Genomic DNA, 22,593 nt, shown 5'->3' on the forward strand with positions numbered 1-22,593 from the left:
TTTGCTCACCCTAGAAATGTATTTTATAGAGCATAGTATTGTTCAGTCTGTGTGGAGTGTTAAAACTGGTTTCACAGTTGTCCTGGTTTTGGCTGGGATAGAGTTCTTTTTCTTCCTAGCAGCTGGTGCAGTACTGTATTTTGGCTGTAGTCTGAGAACAATACTGATAACACACTGATGTTTTCGTTGAACAATACTAAATATTATTGCTCTGTGTCACTCCGGACTTGTTTAAACATTTGGGAAAAAAAGTTATGAAAGTCAGATGTCACAGGTCTCACTTCCCTTACTGAAGTCCAGGGCTGAGCCGAGGCAGAATGTCTAGGGTCTTTTTTGCCAGTTATGTATCAAAGCAGGAACCATAAGAATGCAAGGAGCAGGATGTCACCATGGATAGCTGTCATCCTTCTTAGGATGGGAAGTCCTTGTATTGGGTTTATTTATAAAGCAGAATTTTCTGAGAATGTTTTGGGACAGTCTTGGTGCAAAATTGTATACTTTTTATTGAAGGTTGCAATCAAATGAGCCAATTAAAACAAACTTTATTTCATGGTAAGATTCCGGGTTAGTGCAATGCTTTCTTGTTTCTCAGAAGTGAGTTTCTGCTGCCTGACTCATTCTGTGGTCTAATTATTCAGTGGATGTCATATCAGAAGTGATACGGGAGGTGACTGTAGTGAACAAATATGGAGTTTATGATCCTGTTGATTTGGATAGAAATGAAAGGTTTACGAAAAAATGCTGTCCAGTCATTGCATAGTAAAATTAATTTTTGGAAAGGCAATAACAATTCTTGATCATGTAGGAAAGACTCAGTCATATTTTGGAAAATTAGAACTTTTCACAGCCATAGCTACTGTTTGTTTTCAAATATTTTGATATGTTTATTTAGAAAAAATGGCTATAAATTAGGGTAAGAGGGAAGAAAGCCACAAAACCTCCAACATTAGTGTTGTGCATTTTATCCTAAATTATTTTATTGGAAAATCTTTAGGCACTGCATATATGGATGCTGAGTGTATATGGATATAAATCACTTAATGGTTTCTTTTCAACTGATTTGTTGTAAACCTGTTCATATACTTTTTTCTCTACATATTGTAGTTATTCTCATCAGAAGTGATGCATCCTAAAGAACAGAATTATTTGAGATTAGTCTTCCTTTCTTTTGATGTATTTAAAAGACTTAATACAGATTTTTTTTAAAAAAGTATGTTTAAAAAGAGAAGACTACAAATTCACTTTGTCCATGTGTTGAATTGGAATCTACTGCTTTCTACCGAATCATCAGAACATGCATGTTGTAGGTTTTCTTTATACCACTTCTTTTCCCTTTTGTATTTATTTATGGTACATAAACCAAGAGGGAGAGGGGGGAAAAAAGCTCACTTTACTGGAGGGAGTCAGTATATTAATGTTGCTTATGCAGTATTGCTGACAGAAGTATAATGAAAAATATGAAACTTAATTTTTCAATATAATATGCATGCAGGAAGCAACTGCATCACAGTTTAAAATAACTAAACCACATTGGCAGTAGTGCAGTTTTATACAGACCTGTTTTTCATAAACACTCCCATCTTTTTAAATCTATATTGAAATTATAAATGGCTTAGAACTGAAATTCAAGGAACAATAGTTAGAATCAGCATGTCAGTTCCAATGTGAGATGCAAAGCATCTGGGTATTTCTGTGAATGGCTTGAGAGGAAGCTCTACTGAGTGAGATGAGGTATGAAGAACAGAATAGGAGGTAATCTATTATACGCAGCCTCTGAAAAGAGGGATGATGATTATTTATCACTCTTTTCTATCTCTTTCAGAAAAGATACAGAAGACGAAGGTGAAAAAAAATCAGTTCTTGAGAATGGGGCCTTTTTTTGCATAATTCCAACTTAATTGTGGAACTTTCCATCAAAGGTATGGATTTGGGTGTGGTAGCGGTGTTTGGTTTTGTTTTGCTTTTTTTTTTTAATTATAAAAGTAAATAATGTCATGCAGACAAAAGTTAGTCATTGAGTTGTAAAAATTTGGTATATATTTCAATTACAGGCATTCCCATAGTTTTCTTCAGAATCTCTCTTACTGCCTTATTACTCACACGTTATGCTTAGTAGGTCATTTGTAAACAAGTATTTCAGTACTTGCATCTCTGTTTTGTTTGTTGAGTCGGTGTTTTACCTTCTGAGGAAGGACTGTGGAGTTACAGGATCTCTGCTGCCCTGGTGAGATGGAAAACAGGCAGATTCCTGAGCAGTCAGCAGTGTTTCTAGCTCCCTTCGGGTTTTTTGGCCTCTGTGTTTCTGTCAGTCTGCATGATTTCCCCTTCATAAATTCATGCTGACTACTATCAATCATCTTGTTGTCCTTACTGTGTTTGGAAACAGTTTGCAGGATTATTTGTTCCACCTTCCCAGAGATGAGGGTGAGGCCAACAGGCCTGTATTTGCCTGGATCCTCCCTTTTTGCCCTTGAAAACAGGGTTGATGCTTGCTTTCCTCAGTCCTCTGGAACCTCACCCATCAGCTTAAAGCTTTCAGACAGTTGAGAGTGGCCTCACAATGACGGGGCCAGCTCTCTCAGCACTCATGGTGGCATCTCATCAGGTCCCACAGAAGTGTTACATCCAATTTGTTTAAAGATTTCTTAATCTGATTCTTCCTCATTTAGAGTCTTTATAGCTCCAGACTTTCCCACTAGTCTCAGGTGGATGGAATTTCAGAAAGCGGGTCTTACCTATTGAGCAAAGTGAAGAAGGCTCTTTGACATTTTGGCATTGTTTCACCAAGTACCCATCCCATTTAGCATCAGGCCTATGTTTCCCCTAGCCTTCTGTATGCTGCCCATGTACCTGTACAAAACTTTTGACCTTCATATCCCTCACCAGATTCAACTCCAGGTGCACCTTGTTTTTCCTAACTCCATCCAAGTGTACCCAAATGGTGTTCCTGTATCAGATGTGTGCACACACTTGATGTAGCTCCACTTCACCTCTGTTTTGTTGATTATAAGATCTCTATTGTCCACATCACCCTGCATCCTTTGCTTGCAAACCTGGACCTCCACTTCCTCACGGAACTGTATGTCACACCTCTCTTTCCATCATTTCTAGTCTAAGCCTTCCCTTAGCAAGTTGACTAGCCTTTTGGCAAAGATGCTTTTGCCCCACATGGTCAGTGGACCTCATCACCTGGCAGTTCTTTGAACTTAGTGAAGGTCCCATCATCGTAAAGGCTGAGTCCCTGTTGTTGATGTCAGCTGCATAATGACTTGTTTTTGCTGGCGGGATTCATAGGCTCCTCCAGTCCTTCCCCTTCACAAGCAGGATAAAATATACACCACCTGGCTACCAGGCACTGGCCAACACCCTCTGAGCACTGTAGTTGTGCTTGATACGCTCTTGGACTCCCTTGGTTGTATCTGTGGTATCTGAGTATAATAGTTTGAAGGCCAGCCTACTACTAACCTCAGTAACAGCCTATCCATGGTGTCCAGGAGCCAAGCCCCAGGCAAGCAGCAAACCTGGCTGGTGGAGGTGGCAGAGGTGCCTCTGTCCCAGCAGCAGAGTTTCCGACCACTGTTCCTTGACCCATCCTGCCGCACTGCCATAAGATGCCAGCTCAGAGGCTTCATTGGACAGAGCTCTCTGCCCGCTGCCAAGGCTCAGAACCTGCTCTGTAGATCAGGGCTGCAACAGGAGCAGGAATGGTCTTCCTAGTGCTAGAGCTTGCAAGCTCACAGGCTTCACCTGACTTGGCATCTCCATGCCCAGCTTGACAAGATAAGGTTCTGCCTGCACCTCCTCTGTGAAGTAGGGGCTCCTGTAGCTGCAGTGTCTTGGAGAGAATCTGGTCTCTCTCCTTTTCTGCATCCCTGATGTTACACATTCTGCTCACCTCCTCACACAGCTTCTCTGCTTAACAGATCCTCCATTAGTGCATGCTTAGAAGGATATGGAATGTTTTTTTTAGTTCTAAACCTGCTGCTTGCCAAAGTTAACTTACAACAGACACACACTAATGGTGGATTCAGCAGTATAATGCTAAATCAATTATATGTCTAGAGACTGTACATAATTTTGTAGTGTGTTAATACTGTGTATACAACAGACTGTGGTACTTGCATGCTACATATAGTAAAATTAAAAAAGAGCAGTAGATGTAAGCCTGATCAGTTTTTATGATTATCATGAACTTACAAACAGTTTTAAGGGCATAGTAGCTGTATTCAGTATTCAACATGGATTTATAAAAAAAGTGTTAGCACATATGATGAATTTTTAGGATAAAAATAAGCACTTAATACTCTGCTGTACTTGAATGGAAACACTGTTGCACTGGAAGATAACAAGCAAAGGGTTATGATAAATGGTGCATAGGAGAAGTGTGGAAAAATGTCAGCTTATTTGGGTTTGATTTTGATTACAGTATCACAGTATGCTAGAGATTGGAAGGGACCTCGAAAGATCATCTAGTCCAATCCCCCTGCCGGAGGAGGAACACCTAGATAATGTTACACAGGAATGTGTCCAGGCGGGTTTTGAATGTCTCCAGGGAAGGAGACTCCACAACCTCCCTGGGCAGCCTGTTCCAGTGTTCCGTCACCCTCACTGAGAAGAAGTTTCTTCTCAAGTTTAAGTGGAACCTCTTGTGTTCCAGTTTGTACCCATTACCCCTTGTCCTATCATTGTTTGCCACTGAGTAGAGCCTGGCTCCATCCTCGTGACACTCCCCCTTTATATATTTATAGACACTTACAAGGTCACCCCTCAGTCTCCTCCAAACTATAGAGACCCAGCTCCCTCAGTCTTTCCTCATAAGGGAGATGCTCCACTCCCTTAATCATCTTTGTTGCCCTGCGCTGGACTCTCTCCAGCAGCTCCCTGTCCTTCTTGAACTGAGGGGCCCAGAACTGGACACAATATTCCAGATGGGGTCTCACCAGGGCAGAGTAGAGGGGAAGGAGGACCTCTCTCGACCTACTAACCACCCCCCTTCTAATACACCCCAGGATGCCATTGGCCTTCTTGGCCACAAGGGCACAGTGTTGGCTCATGGTCATCCTGTCGTCCACTAGGACCCCCCAGGTCCCTCTCCCCTACACTGCTCTCTAACAGGTCGTTCCCCAGCCTATACTGGAACCTGGGGTTGTTCCTGCCCAGATGCAGGACTCTACACTTTCCCTTGTTCTATTTCATCAAGTTATTCCCTGCCCAACTCTCCAGCCTGTCTAGGTCTCGCTGGATGGCAGCACAGCCTTCTGGCATGTCAGCCACTCCTCCCAGCTTAGTGTCATCAGCAAACTTGCTGATAGTACACTCAATTCCCTCATCTAAATCATTGATGAATATATTAAATAATACTGGTCCCAGTACTGACCCTTGAGGCACTCCACTAGTTACAGGCCTCCAACTAGACTCACATAGACCCATAGACTACAACTCTCTGGCTTCTCTCCTTCAGCCAGTTCACAGTCCACCTCACTACCTGATCATCCAGTCCACACTTCCTCAATTTAGCCGTGAGGATGCTGTGGGAGACTGTGTCAAATGCTTTGCTGAAGTCAAGGTAGACCACATCCACCGCTCTGCCATCATCCATCCACCGTGTTATTTCCTCATAAAAGGCTAAGAGATTGGTCAAGCATGATTTCCCCTTGGTGAAGCCATGCTGACTGCCCCTCATAACCCTCTTATCCTTGATATGCCTTAAGATGGCACCAAGGATAAGGTGTTCCATCACTTTCCCAGGGATGGAGGTGAGGCTGACCTGTCTATAGTTACCCGGGTCCTCCTTCTTGCCCTTTTTGAAGACTGGAGTGACATTTGCTTTCCTCCAGTCCTCAGGCACCTCTCCCGTTTCCCAAGACTTGGTAAAGATGATGGAGAGTGGTCTAGCAATGACTTCCGCCAGTTCCCTCAGCACCCGCGGGTGCATCCCGTCTGGACCCATGGATTTATGGATTTCCAGATTGCTCAACTGGTCTCTAACCCATTCCTCATCGACTAAGGCAAACCGCTCTGTTGACCTGACTTCATCTAAGGTCTCCGGGGTACAGGGCTCTTCAGGACTGCCTGCAGCAGAGTAGACAGAGACAAAGAAGGCATTCAGTAACTCTGCCATCTCTGTATCTTCTGTCACCAGGGCACCCATCCCGTTCATCAGTGGGCCTACATTGCCTCTGGTGTTAGTTTTGTCTGCCATGTATTTGAAAAAGCTCTTTTTGCTGTTCTTGACCCTTCTCGCCAGGTTTAATTCTAAGGATGCCTTAGTCCTCCTAGCTGCCTTCCTACATCCTCTAGCAGCAGCCTTATATTCCTCCCAGGTGGCCAGCCCCTCCTTCCATGACCTGTAAACTCTCCTCTTCCACTTGAGCATACCCAGCAATTCCCTATTTAGCCACGCAGGTCTCCTGGCCCTCTTCCTTGACTTCCTACGTGTCGGGATGCTCCGATCTTGAGCTCGGAAAAAGCAATCCTTGAATGCCAACCAACTGTCTTGGGCCCCTTTACCTTCAAACAGCCTTGCCCATGGGATTTCCCCCAGCAATTGCTTGAAAAGGCCAAAGTTTGCCCTGCTAAAGTCCAGGGTTGCAATTCTACTTGGTATTCTACTAGTCCGACCACACAAGATCCTGAATTCCACCATCTCGTGGTCGCTACAACCAAGGCAGCCCTCAACCCTTACTGCTTCGACCAGATCCTCCTTGTTAGTGAGGATGAGATCCAGCAGCGCTCCTCTCCTGGTTGGCTCATCCACCATTTGCAGGAGGAAGTTATCATCCATACACTGGAGGAACCTCCTGGACTGTGGCTGGGTTGCCGAGTGGTCCTTCCAGCAAACATCAGGGAAGTTAAAATCCCCCACGACAACCACAGCCTGTGACTGTGAGGCCGCTCTCAGCTGCCTGTAGAAGGCCTCGTCAACTTCCTCACCCTGATCTGGTGGTCTGTAACAGACACCCACAACAGTATTGCCCCTGCCAGCCTGCCCCTTAATTCTCACCCACAGACTCTCAACTCGCTCGTCATCTGTCCCTGGACAGAACTCGGTGCATTGTAGTTGCTCCCGCACAAAAAGAGCAACCCCACCACCCCTCCTGGCTGGCCTGTCTTTCCTGAAAAGGACATAGCCCTCCATGACTATATTCCAATCATGTGAGCTGTCCCACCACGTCTCTGTAACTGCCACCAGATCATAGTCTCCTGACTTAACACAGGTTTCCAACTCCTCCTGCTTCCCATGCTGCGCGCATTGGTGTACAGACATTCCAGGGAGCGAGCTGAGCACACCGATTTCACCCTAGGATTATAGGAGGCCTCCCAGTCTTCATCAGTTCTGGAGTGCTGCCCCACTGGGGCAAGCCCAGCTACAACCCCATCCCCCTTCGAATCTAGTTTAAAGCTCTCCAAATGAGCCCTGATAATTCGTGCCCCAGCATCCTTTTGCCTCTGTGAGACAAACCTTTCCCACTTGTCCTTGGTTCATCTAGGAAAAGAAGAAAGCAATACATTAATGAAATGTGTCAATAATATTAAGCAGAGAAATTGAAAATGCAAGTGAGGAAACATGAAATAAGTAAGAAAACCCTGGAAACAGACACATAAGATGAAATTTCAGTGCAAGAAGAGGAAGCTTAAATGGATACATCCTGAAGCCCAGAAATAATGGAAACTAATGGGTTAGGAGAATAGCTTGGTGTTTGTGTGTTGCAATAATAAGACACATATATGAAAGCAGCCTGACGAAAAACGCAACAGTAGTAATCCTTCCCTTGAAGATTCTACTGAATAGTGCTTCCAATTTAGTGTGGCATTTTTATGGAGATCAGTTTATGAAGCTCCAGTGTTCATACTGTAGGACTTGGAGTTTCTTCAGTCTAAAACAAAAAAAAAACCAGCACACTAAAATATCAGAATGGAAACCTCAATGTTTTAAGTGTAATTAATAATGAGAAAACTATTTTACAAGATCTCTTACTGATCTACATGAAAGATATTAGGGTAGAGTGGTTTCTTTCCCTACTGGTCTGCTATAAATGCCACAAAGGAGTTTTTTTTAAGCAGGGGAACATAATAGATTCCTAGGGAAGCTTGTGAGTATTTTAGCATGCAAGCTTTTAAAAATAATCTTGGAATATAGTTGGTAGACTGTAATAGGTAGGTGGGAAGAATCCTTGTATAAGTCATTCCCTGTGGTTTTTTTTTTTGCTTTGCAACCTTTTTATTTTGATGGAATATTTCTCTAATATTTATATCCTTGGCTGCTGCTAGCTGGCTGTCAGTTGCTTACTTTACCTATTACTTAATAGTTTTTCCAGGTACATATTTTACTTGCATCTTGATAAATGTTTTGTTTTAGTGAGATATAAATAATGAAATAATAAACGATTTCTCTTCCTGATACTTGAACAGTGCATGTGAAATGTCTGCAAGTTTTCATTTAATTCCTTAAATCAGTAGCTGACAGGTTTGGTTGTTGTTTTGTTTTTTGTTTTTTTTTCCTATTTGAATGTATGTAGGACCCTATAGGTTGCATGATACTAGCTAATTTACTCTTTTTTAAAATGATTTTTTTTAATTTATCTCTCTAGGATAATTTTTGATTCCTGGGTTGTGACAGATTATTACCTGTTTGCATTCAATGGGACGACGAATTCACTTTGTGGTTGACCCTCAGGGTTGGTGCTGCATGGGTCTCATTATCTTTGTCTGGCTGTACAACACAATCTTTATTCCAAAAGTCATCCTTTTTCCACACTATGAAGAGGGACATATTTCAGTTCTTGCAATTTTGTGTAAGTCAATTTAACTTAGCCCTTTTTTTATACCAGTAAAGATAGTATATTTGGGTAATAGTTAACACGTAGAAGAAAGATGAGAAAAAGAAAAGACAAGAGGCGAAGCATAAAAGTACTGTGGTGCATCCTACAATTTTGTGTTCTGAGGAGCTGAGACTTTCTTTCATTTCAAAGGTGTTCTGGTAAAACATGTTTGTGTGTAAACTAGGGAAAAGTGTTAATATGGTTTTCAGATCCTGTAGCTGAAACTTGACCTAATTTCAGGCAAACAACTCTTAGTGCTTGTCAGAATTTGGGGTGGTAGTACTGGCAAACAGAGTTTCGGTAGTTTTGTCATAAAAATGACAAATGACCTGGGTACGTCAGCTAATATGAGCTATGGTAATGAGTTTTTCTGGAGGAAGGCTTGGATTATAACTGGAACCAACTTATAGTGAAGATTGACTATTGGGAATGTCCTTTCCATGTGTAGGCTTTTTCTGCTAATACAATAGTGAAGGAACTTCTTAAATACAGTAGTAAGGTCATAATGTCATTCTGTCGGTGCTGTCAGAACAGTGTTCACTGCTACATTTTCCTTTCCCTTTTTAAGACTGGGGATTACTTAATATTTTAGACTTCATAGTACCAAATATATGCCTGGAATTGAATGAGAAGGATGAGTAATTTCTAACTCAGTGCTGGAGCATCTGTGTTCTTGATTCAGTGTACAGTGGGTGTTTTGTACACCTGAAGAAGACTAACAAGATTTTACTTATTTTTTTAGGTTATTATTTCTGCTCATTGTTTTGTATAGCTTCATTACTAAGAGCCTCAGTCGCTGACCCAGGAAAGCTGCCTGAAAACCCAAAGATACCGATTACAGGTACATTAAGTTGTTTCTGTATAATTGAATAAAAGTTATTTTAATGTCCTCAAAATAGTAGGAATCAATTTGATTTTGTGAGATTTGATGAAAACTATGAGCAGTTTCTGGTGGAGCCTATGTTGTTAATGATATTAGAATTGGTATGGTGCTGTTTTTAACTTGTAAATTCCTAGGACTTTCCCTTTTGTAGACTTTTCTAGGACTTTTCGCTTGTATTCCATAAGAAGTTTAGTTATTTAGGAACTTCTGCTAGGAAATTTTTCCACATGAAGGTCTTTTTTGCATTCTAGGCTTTCAAACATATTGCATATACTTCTAACTTGGTATCATTTAATAAAAAATGTTTAGAGGCGGTTAGTCATTATAATTCCATAGCTTTTTTCCTAATAGATTTATAAGATATCCAGGGTGGTAGTAGAAGGTACAGGATTTTATCTATGTATTTTCTACACAATCTTTTCCAGTGACTTATGTTTGTGTGGGCTGTTAACCAAACAAATGTGATGCTAATTACATTGCGTTCCTATGGGGTAGCAACTTAACATGTTAGATTTCCCTTCTGTCCTTGTGAATTTATTTCATAATTCCTTAATGGTATCTGAGGCTCCAGAAATAGAAGGAGATTTGAAACCTTAATGATTCTTCACAGAGAAAGCCATATTTTTAGGAACTGTTGAATGGTGTAAAGGTGCTTGTCTAATGCAGAGAGCTTTTGTGTAGCAGTTTTGAATGGAGTAGGTCTATTAAATAATATGTCTAATAAATAGGTTTGTTAAAATGTATGAAATGGAGTGAGGGGTGAATATTTCAGTCTTTTTTTGTTGTTCCTGGCATCTGCCACATTGTATTTCACTCTCTCTTCCTAATGCTAGTAGAATCTAGGATAATGCGTTTGGAAAGATGATCAGTTTACCCTCAGCACTGATGTTACAAGGTGCCCAAACTAGGCAGCAGATAGTAGGAAGGGGTGTATCTTTCTGGGATTCAGATGTAAAATACTGATTGCAAAAAATCTCATGTCAATGTTCTTTCTGCTTTTGGTAAATGATCCTTTGATCCAGTAAAAGGAAAGGTGGCTCAGACTTGGGTTCTCCAGTCAGAGTTCTTGCCGTAGGAAGAACAAAATGGGTTCTGCAGCTGAAGCTGGAGACTGAAGATACTTAGTACAGTTACAGATGATTATACTTATAACTGAATGTTCATTTACCTGCAAGATACCAAGACCAATACAAATTCCTTCTGTACAAATGTTTCTTCCCCTTTTAAGGGATCTCGATAAACAGCCCTCCAGCCTTTTTGTGCTCCATTCATTTCATATGGCAGTGATGCTTTATAGATACTTGTGAAGATGGAATGCTTAGGCTTGACTGTGACATTGGATGTGCGGATTTCATGTATGCCATATCAAGGATTTTATACTTTCTCAAGTAGCACTTCAGTTCCCTGGTATTCTCTAGGTTGACAGGAAGATACATTTTTACATGGTATAAATTGTATTAAAAATTAGTTGGTGTTTTTGAACTTTGCTGGTAGCTATCCTATTAGGGAGTGACATATTTGTGACACTGGTTTTATGGGAACAGATTGTAAATCAGTTTCCATCTGGTATTATTACTCCTTTAATGATCTCAGATGTTTGGCTTCTTTACTTCCAGTGTCCAAATGTTATTTTGTTGCAAGAAAGATAAGATTAGAGCTGCCTGCAGGTAGCTCAGAAGTGCTAAATTTATTTAATTTATATTGGGACAGTGCTTTTTCATTTAAAATTTCAGAATGCCCTACTGCAAAAAGTATGCTTATTCCTTTCTGACCTCCCCCAGGATTCAAGAAATTTCTCTGCATCAAGAAAGTTCTATCTAGGTAGAAACAACCAGTCAAAGTATTTTAAGATTCTCAGTCATGCACCTATTTTCCTTAAAGACAAAAAATACATGCTTTTGTGAATGCAAGTGTTACAGTGTTGGTGTGATTTGTTTCCCCTGTGAAAATAAACTTCCTAATATATCATTTGAATTGTCATTTTCAAAGGCTTCCTCTAAATTAGATGGTGCATTTTGAGATAAATAATAAGCTGAGTAATAGTAGCTCCTGGTAGTTTCAGCTATTTAGTATCTCTGGAGATCAGAATCTCACACTGGGCATCCAAACATAGAGTATAATTTTAAATACAAGTCTATCCTCTCTTCTGTGTTTCCCTTATGTGTAAAATTGCATGTTGTGTGGTGTATGTCTGAAAATGTTTTGAGGTGGAAGATGCTCCTGAAGTGTTCATTCTACATTTTATTTTGATTAGCTGGCTTTGACAAATTTGAGTAGCAGTATTTCCTCAGGAGGTTTTGGAACAGCAGGGAGATTTTATGATGGTTTTGCCTAGCAGGTACAGTTTTTGCAATGAGCATGTAAGAAAATAATTGAATTACAGTCTTCCTTGTTTGAGTGACAGCTTTTGTGCTGTAATAATTACTCCCTAGAAATATATAGGAGGAGAGAAGATTTTGGGGAAGACTGACCCAGATTGGCAATATTTTCCAGTTTAATTAAGGTGACAGTGGGAGAAAAGTTTTCATATGCTGCATACACTTCTCAGATCATAGTAAGATTTTATTTTTCTTTTTGAATCACTAGTTTACAGATTTATCATGAGTGTACTTTACTGAGTTATGTCTTTACATTTTCACCTAGAACGAGAATATTGGGAATTATGTAACAAATGCAATATGATGAGACCAAAGCGTTCACACCATTGCAGTCGTTGTGGACATTGTGTGAGGAGAATGGATCACCACTGTCCATGGTAAGACCAGGCCGTTTGTTCTAAAGCTCTACTGTTGTTTTAGTGAATCATTTCAAAGTTCATGGTCTTGACTATTGCTCATTTGCCATATTTCTTTCCTGGCAGTGCTTACTTGTTTAGGCATTTAGAGCAGGGAAGAACAGCTTTGGGATTTTCATATATCTGCAAGTAAAACTGAAAGTAGGGACTACTACATGTAACATTTTATCGTTGTCAAATTGTTATATGACATATAGTTTTGGAAAATTAACATACTTTGTTTAAGTAACTGGATTTTGCACTGCTAATAGTGATCTCAGCATAATTAATTTCTACACTGCAGATGTATTTCAGCGGTTGCAATTCAGTTTCTGATGCTGGAAAAGAAATATCTTTTTGTAGGGCATTAAACAGTGTGTTTCTTGAATTGAAATAAAAGATTACAATTTTAATATAAGAGAGGATGTTCTTTGTATTACTAAAAAAAGCTGATGGTTTCAGACAGGTTTTGATTTTAATGGCAGTGATGAGTAGAAAATGTTAGTGATTCTTACCATACTCTACTTGTCATAGCTGCTCTGATTTTGTAGTGAAATTGCTTATTTTAATGTTCTCTAACTAGTTTCAGTCAAAATGAACTAATACGGATAAAATTCTGTTTAAACTGGTTGTAGCTTAAAATTAAACATTTCTGTCAGTAGTTCTAAGGTATTGTTTGCAGCAAGACAGCAATGAAAAACACAGAGGACACAACTGACATTAGGATCCTTCTATGTTGATTTAGTAATTTTTCAAACTACCCTTTTTGTCAATTGCTACTTCAGAAAATTGTGCCAATATAGTGCTTTTGTTATTATGCCTTAAATTGGTACTGTGCCAAGAATGTTTGTGTGAAATTGCACCCTGACTGCGGTTTTTGCATCAATGTAACTTCTGTGAAGCAGACTAGACCTAGAATTCAAAGGTTTTGAATATCATTATTTCTAGAATCCTGGTGATTTCTTTGCTCATTTGTGTTGGAGTTTGCAGAAGGAGTTTCTGAATAAAGATGTCTATTCTGTCTTCTGTGTCTTAGGCTCCTACCCAAGTCACGCTTATTTGTCATTGAGGTATCTTGTAATGACATTTATTTCAAACCATTCATCTACATTTCCAGTTTTTGGACTCCGTATAGTTCACAACCAGTCAAATGCGTTGAGTAGCTGGAGATAATGCGTATTACTGTGAAATTTTGCAGACTTTTAAAACCCAATTTTGTTACTTACTACTTAAAATTGTGGGAGTATGTTTGCTATATGGAGATACAGAGAAATATGTCTCCTGTTCTAAGCAGTGGTCTCAGTAATACAACCTACACTTTAAGTGGCAGTGTAAGGAAACCACTCCTTATAGTAACTGCCATCTGTAAAATCTTTATTAAGAATGGAGTGATTAGTCAGTAGTTCTTATGTTTGTGCCATAAAGAACCATAACTTCTTTTACAATATCATAACTGCAGTGTTAAAGTCTTTGTATTTCTGTCTTTATACATTTTATTTCTCTGCAGGATTAATAATTGTGTTGGTGAAGACAATCATTGGCTGTTTTTACAGCTATGTTTCTACACTCAGATCCTTAGTTCATATACACTTATACTTGATTTCTGCCATTACTACTACTTTTTGCCTCTGAAAAAAGAAAACGGGGTAAGAATCAGTTTTCTTTACAAAGTGAGTAAGTAGCTTGTGCTGTAATGTAATTTATTTTGGTATATAGTTACTACATGCTTCTTCTAGCTCAGTCGCTTGCAGTGAAGAGAGTTCAACTAGATGCATGCTAAATGAGCAAACTGGTTTACAGTAAGTAACAAAATATCTAAGAGGGTCTATGGTTTCAGTTTGTTAAAAACGCAACATTAGTTTTCTTAGAAATCTAGGAAAGGAGGACAGAATCAGTTAGGTTCCTTTAGAAGAGATTAGTGAATAATGGGGAGAAGCAAGATAACTGCCTTATGTGTATTCAAATATCCTTTTACTTCCTCCAAAGTAAATTGCAAGTAAATCTATTGCAAGTGTCTATTTAAAAATATTGATAAGGCTGGAAAAATGAGAAAAACATACAATTATTCTGAAAGGAGTAAAAATTGCATTGGCTTTGAAGCAATATTTTGTGTTGCTTTCAAAAACTTATGTGGGTTAAGGGAGAATTGAGTTTGTGGAATTTTTTTAATTGAACTCTGTGCTGTTACCGTATTTCAACATTTTGTCATCAGTTAAATGCAGTTGAACACACAGAGAATATGGACTTATGGATGTTTGCTTGAAAATTGCTCAAGGCTTGAAAATGCTAGAACAGCAAATATTATGAGATCTTGTTCATAAAGAAATGTAAAAACTTCTACCCAAAATCTGAAATGGACTTTGTATTGGTACTGGTCTGTGACAAAACAAGCACCCTAAGGAAAAAACCTAGGAAACAAGTTTAAAATATACTAAAAATTAGATAACATTCCAGATGTTCTAAGTGAAGAGTCTAAGACCATCTCAGAAATTGGTAATGTACTCTTAAGTTTGTTGAGATTTTTTCCAAGTACTGAATTGCTGCAGATTTTTTTTATTCCATGTTGATGTGCCACCTCAGGATGTTCTCTGCTGGTAATGTCACACCCATCTTTCAAGGCTGCTGGAGACTGGCTTTTGGTTATGGGTAAATTAAGCCCCTTTTTCCATTTTGTTGAACAACTTCAGTTTGTTATTTTGTATTCCAAATGGTATGAAATAAGAAAATTAAACTTATTTTCAGCTTTCAACTTCTGTAAAAGAATGGGGCATACATAGCCTTCCAGTCTTCTTTGCTTCCTTATCTGCCTGCAGTGGATTTGATGTTCCCAAGAAAGCATATGTGAAGATGATGTGTCAAAGGCTGTACTCCTTTGACCATCCAGAATTGATAAAAGTGTTATATTCAAGTTGATAGAGACCAACTTTTTAATATAGGGAATGCACCAAAGTTGAATTTTTTGCAAATCTCTCTTAAAATAACTTATATTCTAAAGGATTTATTTTTTTCGTTCCCATCTGTGTATTTCCCCTTTTCCCTTTAAATGGCTTAAGGAACTCTAAAAATAAGGAAACGAGAAGAATTTGCTGTCTTCTTGGAGCATCTGTCCATAGACACTGCCCTCTAAACAGAGACGGACCTGTAAAATATGTCAATTAAAATGGAGTACTCACATTTTTCACTTTGTTTCCGGTTTGTGGCAGATGGGCTTTTCATATTTACATTGTTTTACAGGCATTGTGAGATTTGAAGGAACTATTTTGATTTGTTGTAGCTATGTCCAAGTTAAAAGGAATATGAAATTGCAGTTTCTCTATTAGTCAGTAAATCTGTCATCTAAGTAAAATTTCTTAAGTTTTTGAATGGTAACTGAATGTAAATCCTTTGTTTCTAGTTTCAGTAGATTTGTAAACTTCTTTTTTGATTTATAAACTAAGTAAACCTACTGTGTTTCTGGACAGAGTGATCCTACATTTTGTGTATTCTGAAGGCTTCCTGTACATAGAGTTTGCAGGTTTCAAGTGCCAAGACTTCTCTCTCAGTGATACTGCTCTGAATTTATTTAGTTGTCTAGTCAATATATCTGCTGGGAATAGGTCGTCAGAGTCCTCTTAAGCTGTTTTTTTTTTACAGTGTTGCTAAGGATACAGTGCTATATAACTTCATGTCACAGAGTAACATGTCAGAATTGTGTAATTTTGATATCAAATGAACAGGATCACTGGAAAGATTTGCTTACTGTTAAGTAGGTTTTTAAGTAAGCATGCTGCAAGATTCTTTAGTCTTTGTATATCGACTAATACTGAAGTACCATAGCATTCCAGAGACTGAAGTACCTTCTACCTCTCCTGGAAGTGCTGCTTTTAGTTGAAATTTTGGGTGTAACCAGGAGGCTACATTTTCTGAATTGAGCAGGGCCAGTGTTTAGCACAGATTCAAAAAAACTGCATATTTTTTTCTAAACAGCCATCTGGAATTTGCTTATTCCTGATCATTAAAAATACATGTGAGGTTTTTGGCAGTGTGCCTTCAACTTAATTTTATTTCTTTGGATATAAAATAGTACAGAACACAGAAGCAGTAGAGTTAAAATTGCTTTTAAGGCTATTGTGAAATAATCACAGTACTGATTAATGCATTATGAAAATAAAATCACAGTATGCATTCTAGTATTTCCTTCTGAATATAAACTTGTGGTTTTATTTTGAAAGGGTTAAGTAAGAAAACTCCAAACATTTTGTATTAAGTGCTCTGCAGTAGAGGTGATAGCTTTAAAGTTAATAGGGGAAGCCCTTTCAATAGAGATACAATCTTTCAGCTCAGGTTTTATAGCAGAAAATTGCTTCATAGTATTCTTGGCTCTTCTAATTGATACAGTCAGAAAGATGGATTTTGGTTATTATCTCTGTTTGTCCAGCAGGAGGAGTACAATTACTGCTAGGAATGAGGAAAATGGTAATTAAATTGTCAATGGGAGATCCTAGCAGAATAAAAAATACCTAATACAAATAAACTAGCATATGAGTTCCTCTGTTACCTTTGGTGGTTTTCAGAGGCTAAAACTGGAACATTCTTAATTTTGCATCTTCAATAAAAAACATCAAGGTCAGGAAGTTTGTATCTTTTAGGAAGCATTAAATGTTGTGGGTAGTGAGGTGACGAGAATAAATACTAGTCTTGTCATGACTACATATATAGTTGCTGTGTACTATGGCTGTGCTGGCAAAGATTCAAGACACAGCTGGTTGAGTAGAAGCAAAAATAAATGCATTGGCAGTATATTTTACCTGATTTATAGAAGGCTTTCAATCTTTTAAGCAAAAGATTTTTTTTTTAAAAAAACAGAGTTTTTAAAAACTACTGACCTATGAAAACCTAAACCTCTTTGCTCTGATTTAGTTTTACCAAATTGATTGGTTTTTAAAGAGTTCTGGGCTCTATTAGTACAGGGGGAGGAAAGATCATTGAGGAAGCATTGCAGCAATATCAGCCTGCTCTGTCTGGGGCCCAGCTTTCTCAATTCCAATAAGTGCTGTTGGAAAATATTCATTAGCCTTTGTGAGATTATTTACAGTACTATTTCTTTCAATATTATGTAGTAGCTATAATATTAATTAGAATCTGGGAATATGTATTATTCAAAGTCCATTTATATTGTAAAGAGAACCTAAAGGAAACCTTTTCTCTCTTAGGGCCATTACATGACCTGCAGGATGTGAGAATTTTTTTAAAAAATAAAGTACATCAAAATTTTCCTTCTCAGTGTTCTGAAACAGCAACCTTTCCCTCCTCTCCTCTTGTATAATTATAGAGACAGTATATGAATATTGAATTAGGTTTAGAAAGTAAATTCTATACAGAAAAATGTAGGAGCAACTGAGAGGATAATATTTTGTTAAAAATATATTGATAGTGTCATTTTTATGTTAAGATCGTATGGCCTTTTCTTAAAATCTTTTCTAGTCTGAAAAGACTTCAGAATTATCACTTTGGATTGAAGTGTATGTAGACAATTGGTTTTGAAGTCAGAGTGTTATTCCCATTTTCACTTCAAACCAAATCATTCATGAATCAGACTGCAAAATTACTCATTTAGTAGAACTGAAATAGTCCTGAATCAAAAAGTACTTTATGTAAACATCAGTTGTTATAAATATCTCTGCAAAACGGCTTATTGCAATGCAGTTTGTGTTCTGTGAATTAATTTTTTTTAACTGTATTTTTGTGGAGTCACATATTTCTATTTCAACGCAGAACTGTGAAATGATCTCTGTTATTAAGATCTGATTACCAAAAGACTCTATTCCTGTGTATACTTAGCTTTTCTGTGGAAAAAGTGCTGTTCTGTCTGTACAGATTGCTAGGTGAGGGTCCAGTATTGATTTCCAGGTCATCATTGCCTCAGAGACTTTTATTCCCCTTGGGTTGTGTAATGGCTGGAAAAACATTGGTGATGTTGCCTCTTCAGCAGCATCTTTTCCAGTAGATGTTTTTGGTTTTTAGGATGGGAGGAAGAAGAATAGGAAGGAAAGAGGGAAGGAAAGTAAAAAGGAAGGAGGGAAGGAGAGAAGGAAGAAAGAAAAAAGGTAGTATTCCTTGGTCTTCAGTATGAAACATCTTTCCTTTTCTGTACTTCTAGTTTTAATGTAGGTTAGGGGGGCCAAGAGCAAAATGCAGTCTGCCTTCTTTACACTAGAATTTTCCTTTCTCATGTTTTGGGTTATGTGGTTATGTTCTTTCTAATGAAGGTGATGCTCAAGAGAAGGAACTCTTCTAAATTAGAGTGTTAGAGGGATACCAAGAGCTGTGCTACAGACTTTTTTCTAATGGGGAGTGTGATGCTAGACCCAGAATGTGACTTTGCTGTTGGAACTCTTACATTTCACTGTTTTCTGATGAGTCTGAGTATGTTAAAACTTTTCTGATAAATTAAACAATGAAGATAAACCTTGTTCAACAAGGAAGAGTGCCATGTCCACACGTGCAGTTGGTCTACAAAACCCCGCAACACTACAGGCATAGGGAAGGGTGGCTGGAAAGTTGCTCAGCAGAAAAGTGCCTGGAGGTGCTGACTGGCAGCTGCTGTACATGAGCCAACTTGTGCTCAGGCAGCCAAGAAGGCCACCGGCGTCCTGGCCTGTATCAGAAACAGCCTGGCCAGCAGGGACGGAGCAGTGATCATCCACCTGTGCTCAGCAATGGTGAGGCTGCACCTCAAATCCTGTGTTCAGTTCTGGGCTCTCACTACAAGAGACACATTGAGGTGCTGGAGTGGGTCCAGAGAAGGGCAATGAAGCTGGTGCAGGGTCAGGAGCACAGCTCTGGTGAGGAACAGCTGAGGGAACTGGAGTTGTTTAGTCTGGAGAAGAGAAGGCTCAGGGGGGACTTTATTGCTCTCTACAGCTACCTGATAGGAGGATGGAGCAAGGAAGTGGCTGGTCTCTTCTCCCGAGTAACATGTGATAAGGCAAGAGGTAACAGCCTCAAGCTCACCAGGAGAGATTTAGATTGGGTATTAGGAATGATTTCTCCACTAAAAGCGCAGTCAGGCATTGGAACAGGCTTCCCAGGAAAGTGGTGGAATCACCATCCCTGGAAGTGTTCAAAAACGTGTGGTTGAGGCACTGACATGGTTTAGTGGCGGACTTGGCAGTGCTAAGGTGACAGTTGGACCTGATGATCTTATCTTTCCGAACTTAGCTGATTCTGTGATATGAAAAGAATTTCACAGCTAGCAGAACTTGTGTCTTACCTTGGTGGTGAAAAGGAACAAAAGTTAGTATGAATGCTTTTATTTTGAGTTAATGTAATTTTGAATTAACTCTTTAATGGGTAAGAAGAGTTTAAAAAGAAATTGAAATGAAACATACGTTTTCTACAGGCAGTAAGAAAGGCCAACACTAACAAGAGCTGGCTTACCAGTTCCCAAAAGATGGTGGGATTTGCGTTAACTGGTGTTTTCTTCTTGTTCATTAAACATCAGCTCTCTTCATAGCCTTAGTAGACAGCATAAACTTTTTTTTCAGCATAAACCTTTTTCCTGGGTTTATATTTTGAACCTTTGTGAAAATAACTTAAATCTAAAATCAGACTTTTTTACTAAGTATAATTTGCTTTAACTATTTTCTGTTTAATTAAACTGCAGTATTCCCAAACCCTTAACCATTACACTGAACTTAAAGAAGGGAAGTTCAAAAGCAATGTTTTTTAATTGTGTTTTGTTTGGGGTTTGTTTTTTTTTTTTATTCTCTTCCCTCTTTCAGTTCACTTTTATGTTGTGGTTGTAATTTAAAGTATATGTGAAAAGTTTTAATAGTTTCCTGCTGTGATCTGGCTTTTCTAAGTGGGAAAACAGATGTGTACATTCAAAAGAGCCTTGAGAACATAATCGTAACTTATAAATAAGGGAATGAGTGTGTTAACTCATTATCAAAGGGTAAGACAAGATGTGAACTTGGAGTACACCTACAGTAACTGCCATGTGCAAATGTTTTCCTGTTATAAAAATAAGGTGTTTTAACCTTTGAAAAAGATCTATAAAACAGTCTTACACTTTTCATATTTTGTGCTGGGTGAGAGCAGGCTTTCTAGAGCAGGTGATACAGTAAGTTTGTATTCTCCTATACCCTGAGGCAACTTGGTTGTGCACCCATATCGAAAGTTAAAATAATCCACTGAAGGCAAAAATTTAAAATATGGAGATAAGTTTATGTTGGATAATAGTGTTACGGTGAGGCTAATCCAATACAGGTACTCATATTTTGTAGGTATCATCTTTAAAAGTCAAGCTAGGAATGTTATTTTTATTCTGAAAGATGTGATGTTAAAATTAAATTTGAATGGGTTGGAGCCAAGGTATAGGAATCTTATAAATTAGAGTATTTAACTGAATGCTGTTCTTATATTTTGGAGCTTTTTTTGTAGCAGTCTGACACAGTTTGAGATGAAAGATTCAGAAGTAACTCATTTGAGCGCACTCTATTCCCAAATCTTAAATACCCAAATGAGGTTTTTGAAAATCTGGCAAACCCTCCCCAACAATAAATAAAAGATTATCGATTTATAATTTCAGCCCATAAATGAATCAATTTGCAATGTAGCTCAAAAAATCCAGTATTTGCCTTTAGTTATAAATCTTTGGGAACAGCTTTTATCTAGCATTTCCACATAGTTCAAAGACTTAAATTGATTTCTGTGTGCTAAAGTCTCTTTCTTCTTTCTGTCTTATTATAGGATGTTTTTTTATTTAGACACGAACTTGCTCTCCTAAGAATATCTGCCTTCATGGGTATAATAATGTTAGGTGGAATAAGTGGACTCTTTTACACTCAGCTTATGGGTATTTTCACTGTAAGTATCTATTTTTAGAAGTATATATTAGTTTTATTTTCAATAAAATTTAAAAAAGCAGAAAAGTATATTGCATTTAAGGAAAGAGTAGAAAACCACTTGAACTTTGAGGCGTCTGTTTGGTATGTGATCTGTCAAAACTCTTGTTTCCAAGGAAGTCTTAAGCCATCTAACAAGTATCTAATAAAGTTCACCTATCAAGGCAATTTCCTGATTTATATTAGTAAAATAAAACCATACATGGTCCTGGAATTGTGCTGCCTACAAGGTATGTATTCGTGGGGTTTGAGTTTTGGTTTTATTTTAAACTTTCATGTGCCTTAGTGTTCATTATACTGTGTGACAGTGAGGATCTCCATTAAGTCACCCATTCTAAGAACACAGGCTTTCTGTTAAGTATTTTAATAAATATGCTTACATTTGTATCTCTTCAGTCACCAAACTGTGGAGTGGAATCGAGTAGAATTTACTTCCAAATGTATATTCTGTATTTAAAGGTACAGAAAAAAAAGGCTGTGCATGGAAAAATTTTCCAGTTAAACGGATTTGGTAATGTCATAAATATCTACAAGAAACAAGTGTCTGTTGCGGTGATATCCTGTTGTGTACATTAGAAGTTAGTCACCAGCAGTGGATTCCTTAATTATCTTGAGAATCCATGCAGGTGTTTGAGTTATTGCAGTGTTGAATGGAGAGAGTACAGTAGTTGCATCTGTATATGTCTAAAAGGGTGTATGATCTGACCTGCAAATTTTTTTTAAAGACAGTAACATACAAGATGACAGCATCTTTGTCACTGAAACTGGTTGAGATCTGCCTGAGGTCTCATTTGGGGATTATGAGGGTTTACACAGTATTAACCTTTGTAGGTGCACAATGGGAAACCTCCTAACTATATAATGTAATTCCTCTGTATAGAATAAAAGACAAAAATTACTGCATAGGTTTTCCTTCAGTTAGATAAAACAATAACATTGCTCACTGGTTTTATTGTATTACCTTTACATAAGTTTACTATCTTCTGCTCTTTGTGTGACTGTGGCTATGCTGTGTGTTATTTTTGCCATCTTCCAGCTGCTCTACCAGACCGTTTTCTGCACTTCTGTCAACCCCCCAGGTCTACAGATTTGCCTTTGTGCCCCTTCACTGTGTGCCTGATTTCTGTTCCAGGATCTTGCTGACAGGTTCTCACCTCGCTGTTTAAATGCTGGCACACAACCTTAATGTTTGTGTCCTCTAGAGGTGGGACTTCCTTCTAATCTGAT

At 38.4% G+C, this 22,593-nt stretch overlaps 1 protein-coding gene across 5 annotated transcripts in view; it reads left to right on the top strand.

Annotated features, from left to right (window-relative positions):
• ZDHHC21 (zinc finger DHHC-type palmitoyltransferase 21) overlaps window positions 1-22,593 on the top strand; it is a 38,215-nt gene that overhangs the window by 1,361 nt on the left and 14,261 nt on the right. For 3 of the 5 annotated variants that reach the window (XM_062609014.1, XM_062609015.1, XM_062609013.1), the window contains exons 2-7: window positions 1,823-1,919; window positions 8,592-8,795; window positions 9,565-9,663; window positions 12,349-12,460; window positions 13,986-14,148; window positions 21,212-21,328. In XM_062609014.1, coding sequence (XP_062464998.1) covers window positions 8,642-8,795; window positions 9,565-9,663; window positions 12,349-12,460; window positions 13,986-14,148; window positions 21,212-21,328 — 645 coding nt within the window. In that variant the 5' untranslated portion in view covers window positions 1,823-1,919; window positions 8,592-8,641. The remainder of the gene's footprint in view (window positions 1-1,822; window positions 1,920-8,591; window positions 8,796-9,564; window positions 9,664-12,348; window positions 12,461-13,985; window positions 14,149-21,211; window positions 21,329-22,593) is intronic. The other 2 variants (XM_062609016.1, XM_062609017.1) reach the window with 2 other exon arrangements.

Source organism: Pezoporus occidentalis, unplaced genomic scaffold (assembly GCF_034315485.1).
Source record: "Pezoporus occidentalis ecotype Australia unplaced genomic scaffold, CSIRO_AGI_Poc_V1 ctg133, whole genome shotgun sequence".
NCBI lineage: Eukaryota > Metazoa > Chordata > Aves > Psittaciformes > Psittacidae > Pezoporus > Pezoporus occidentalis.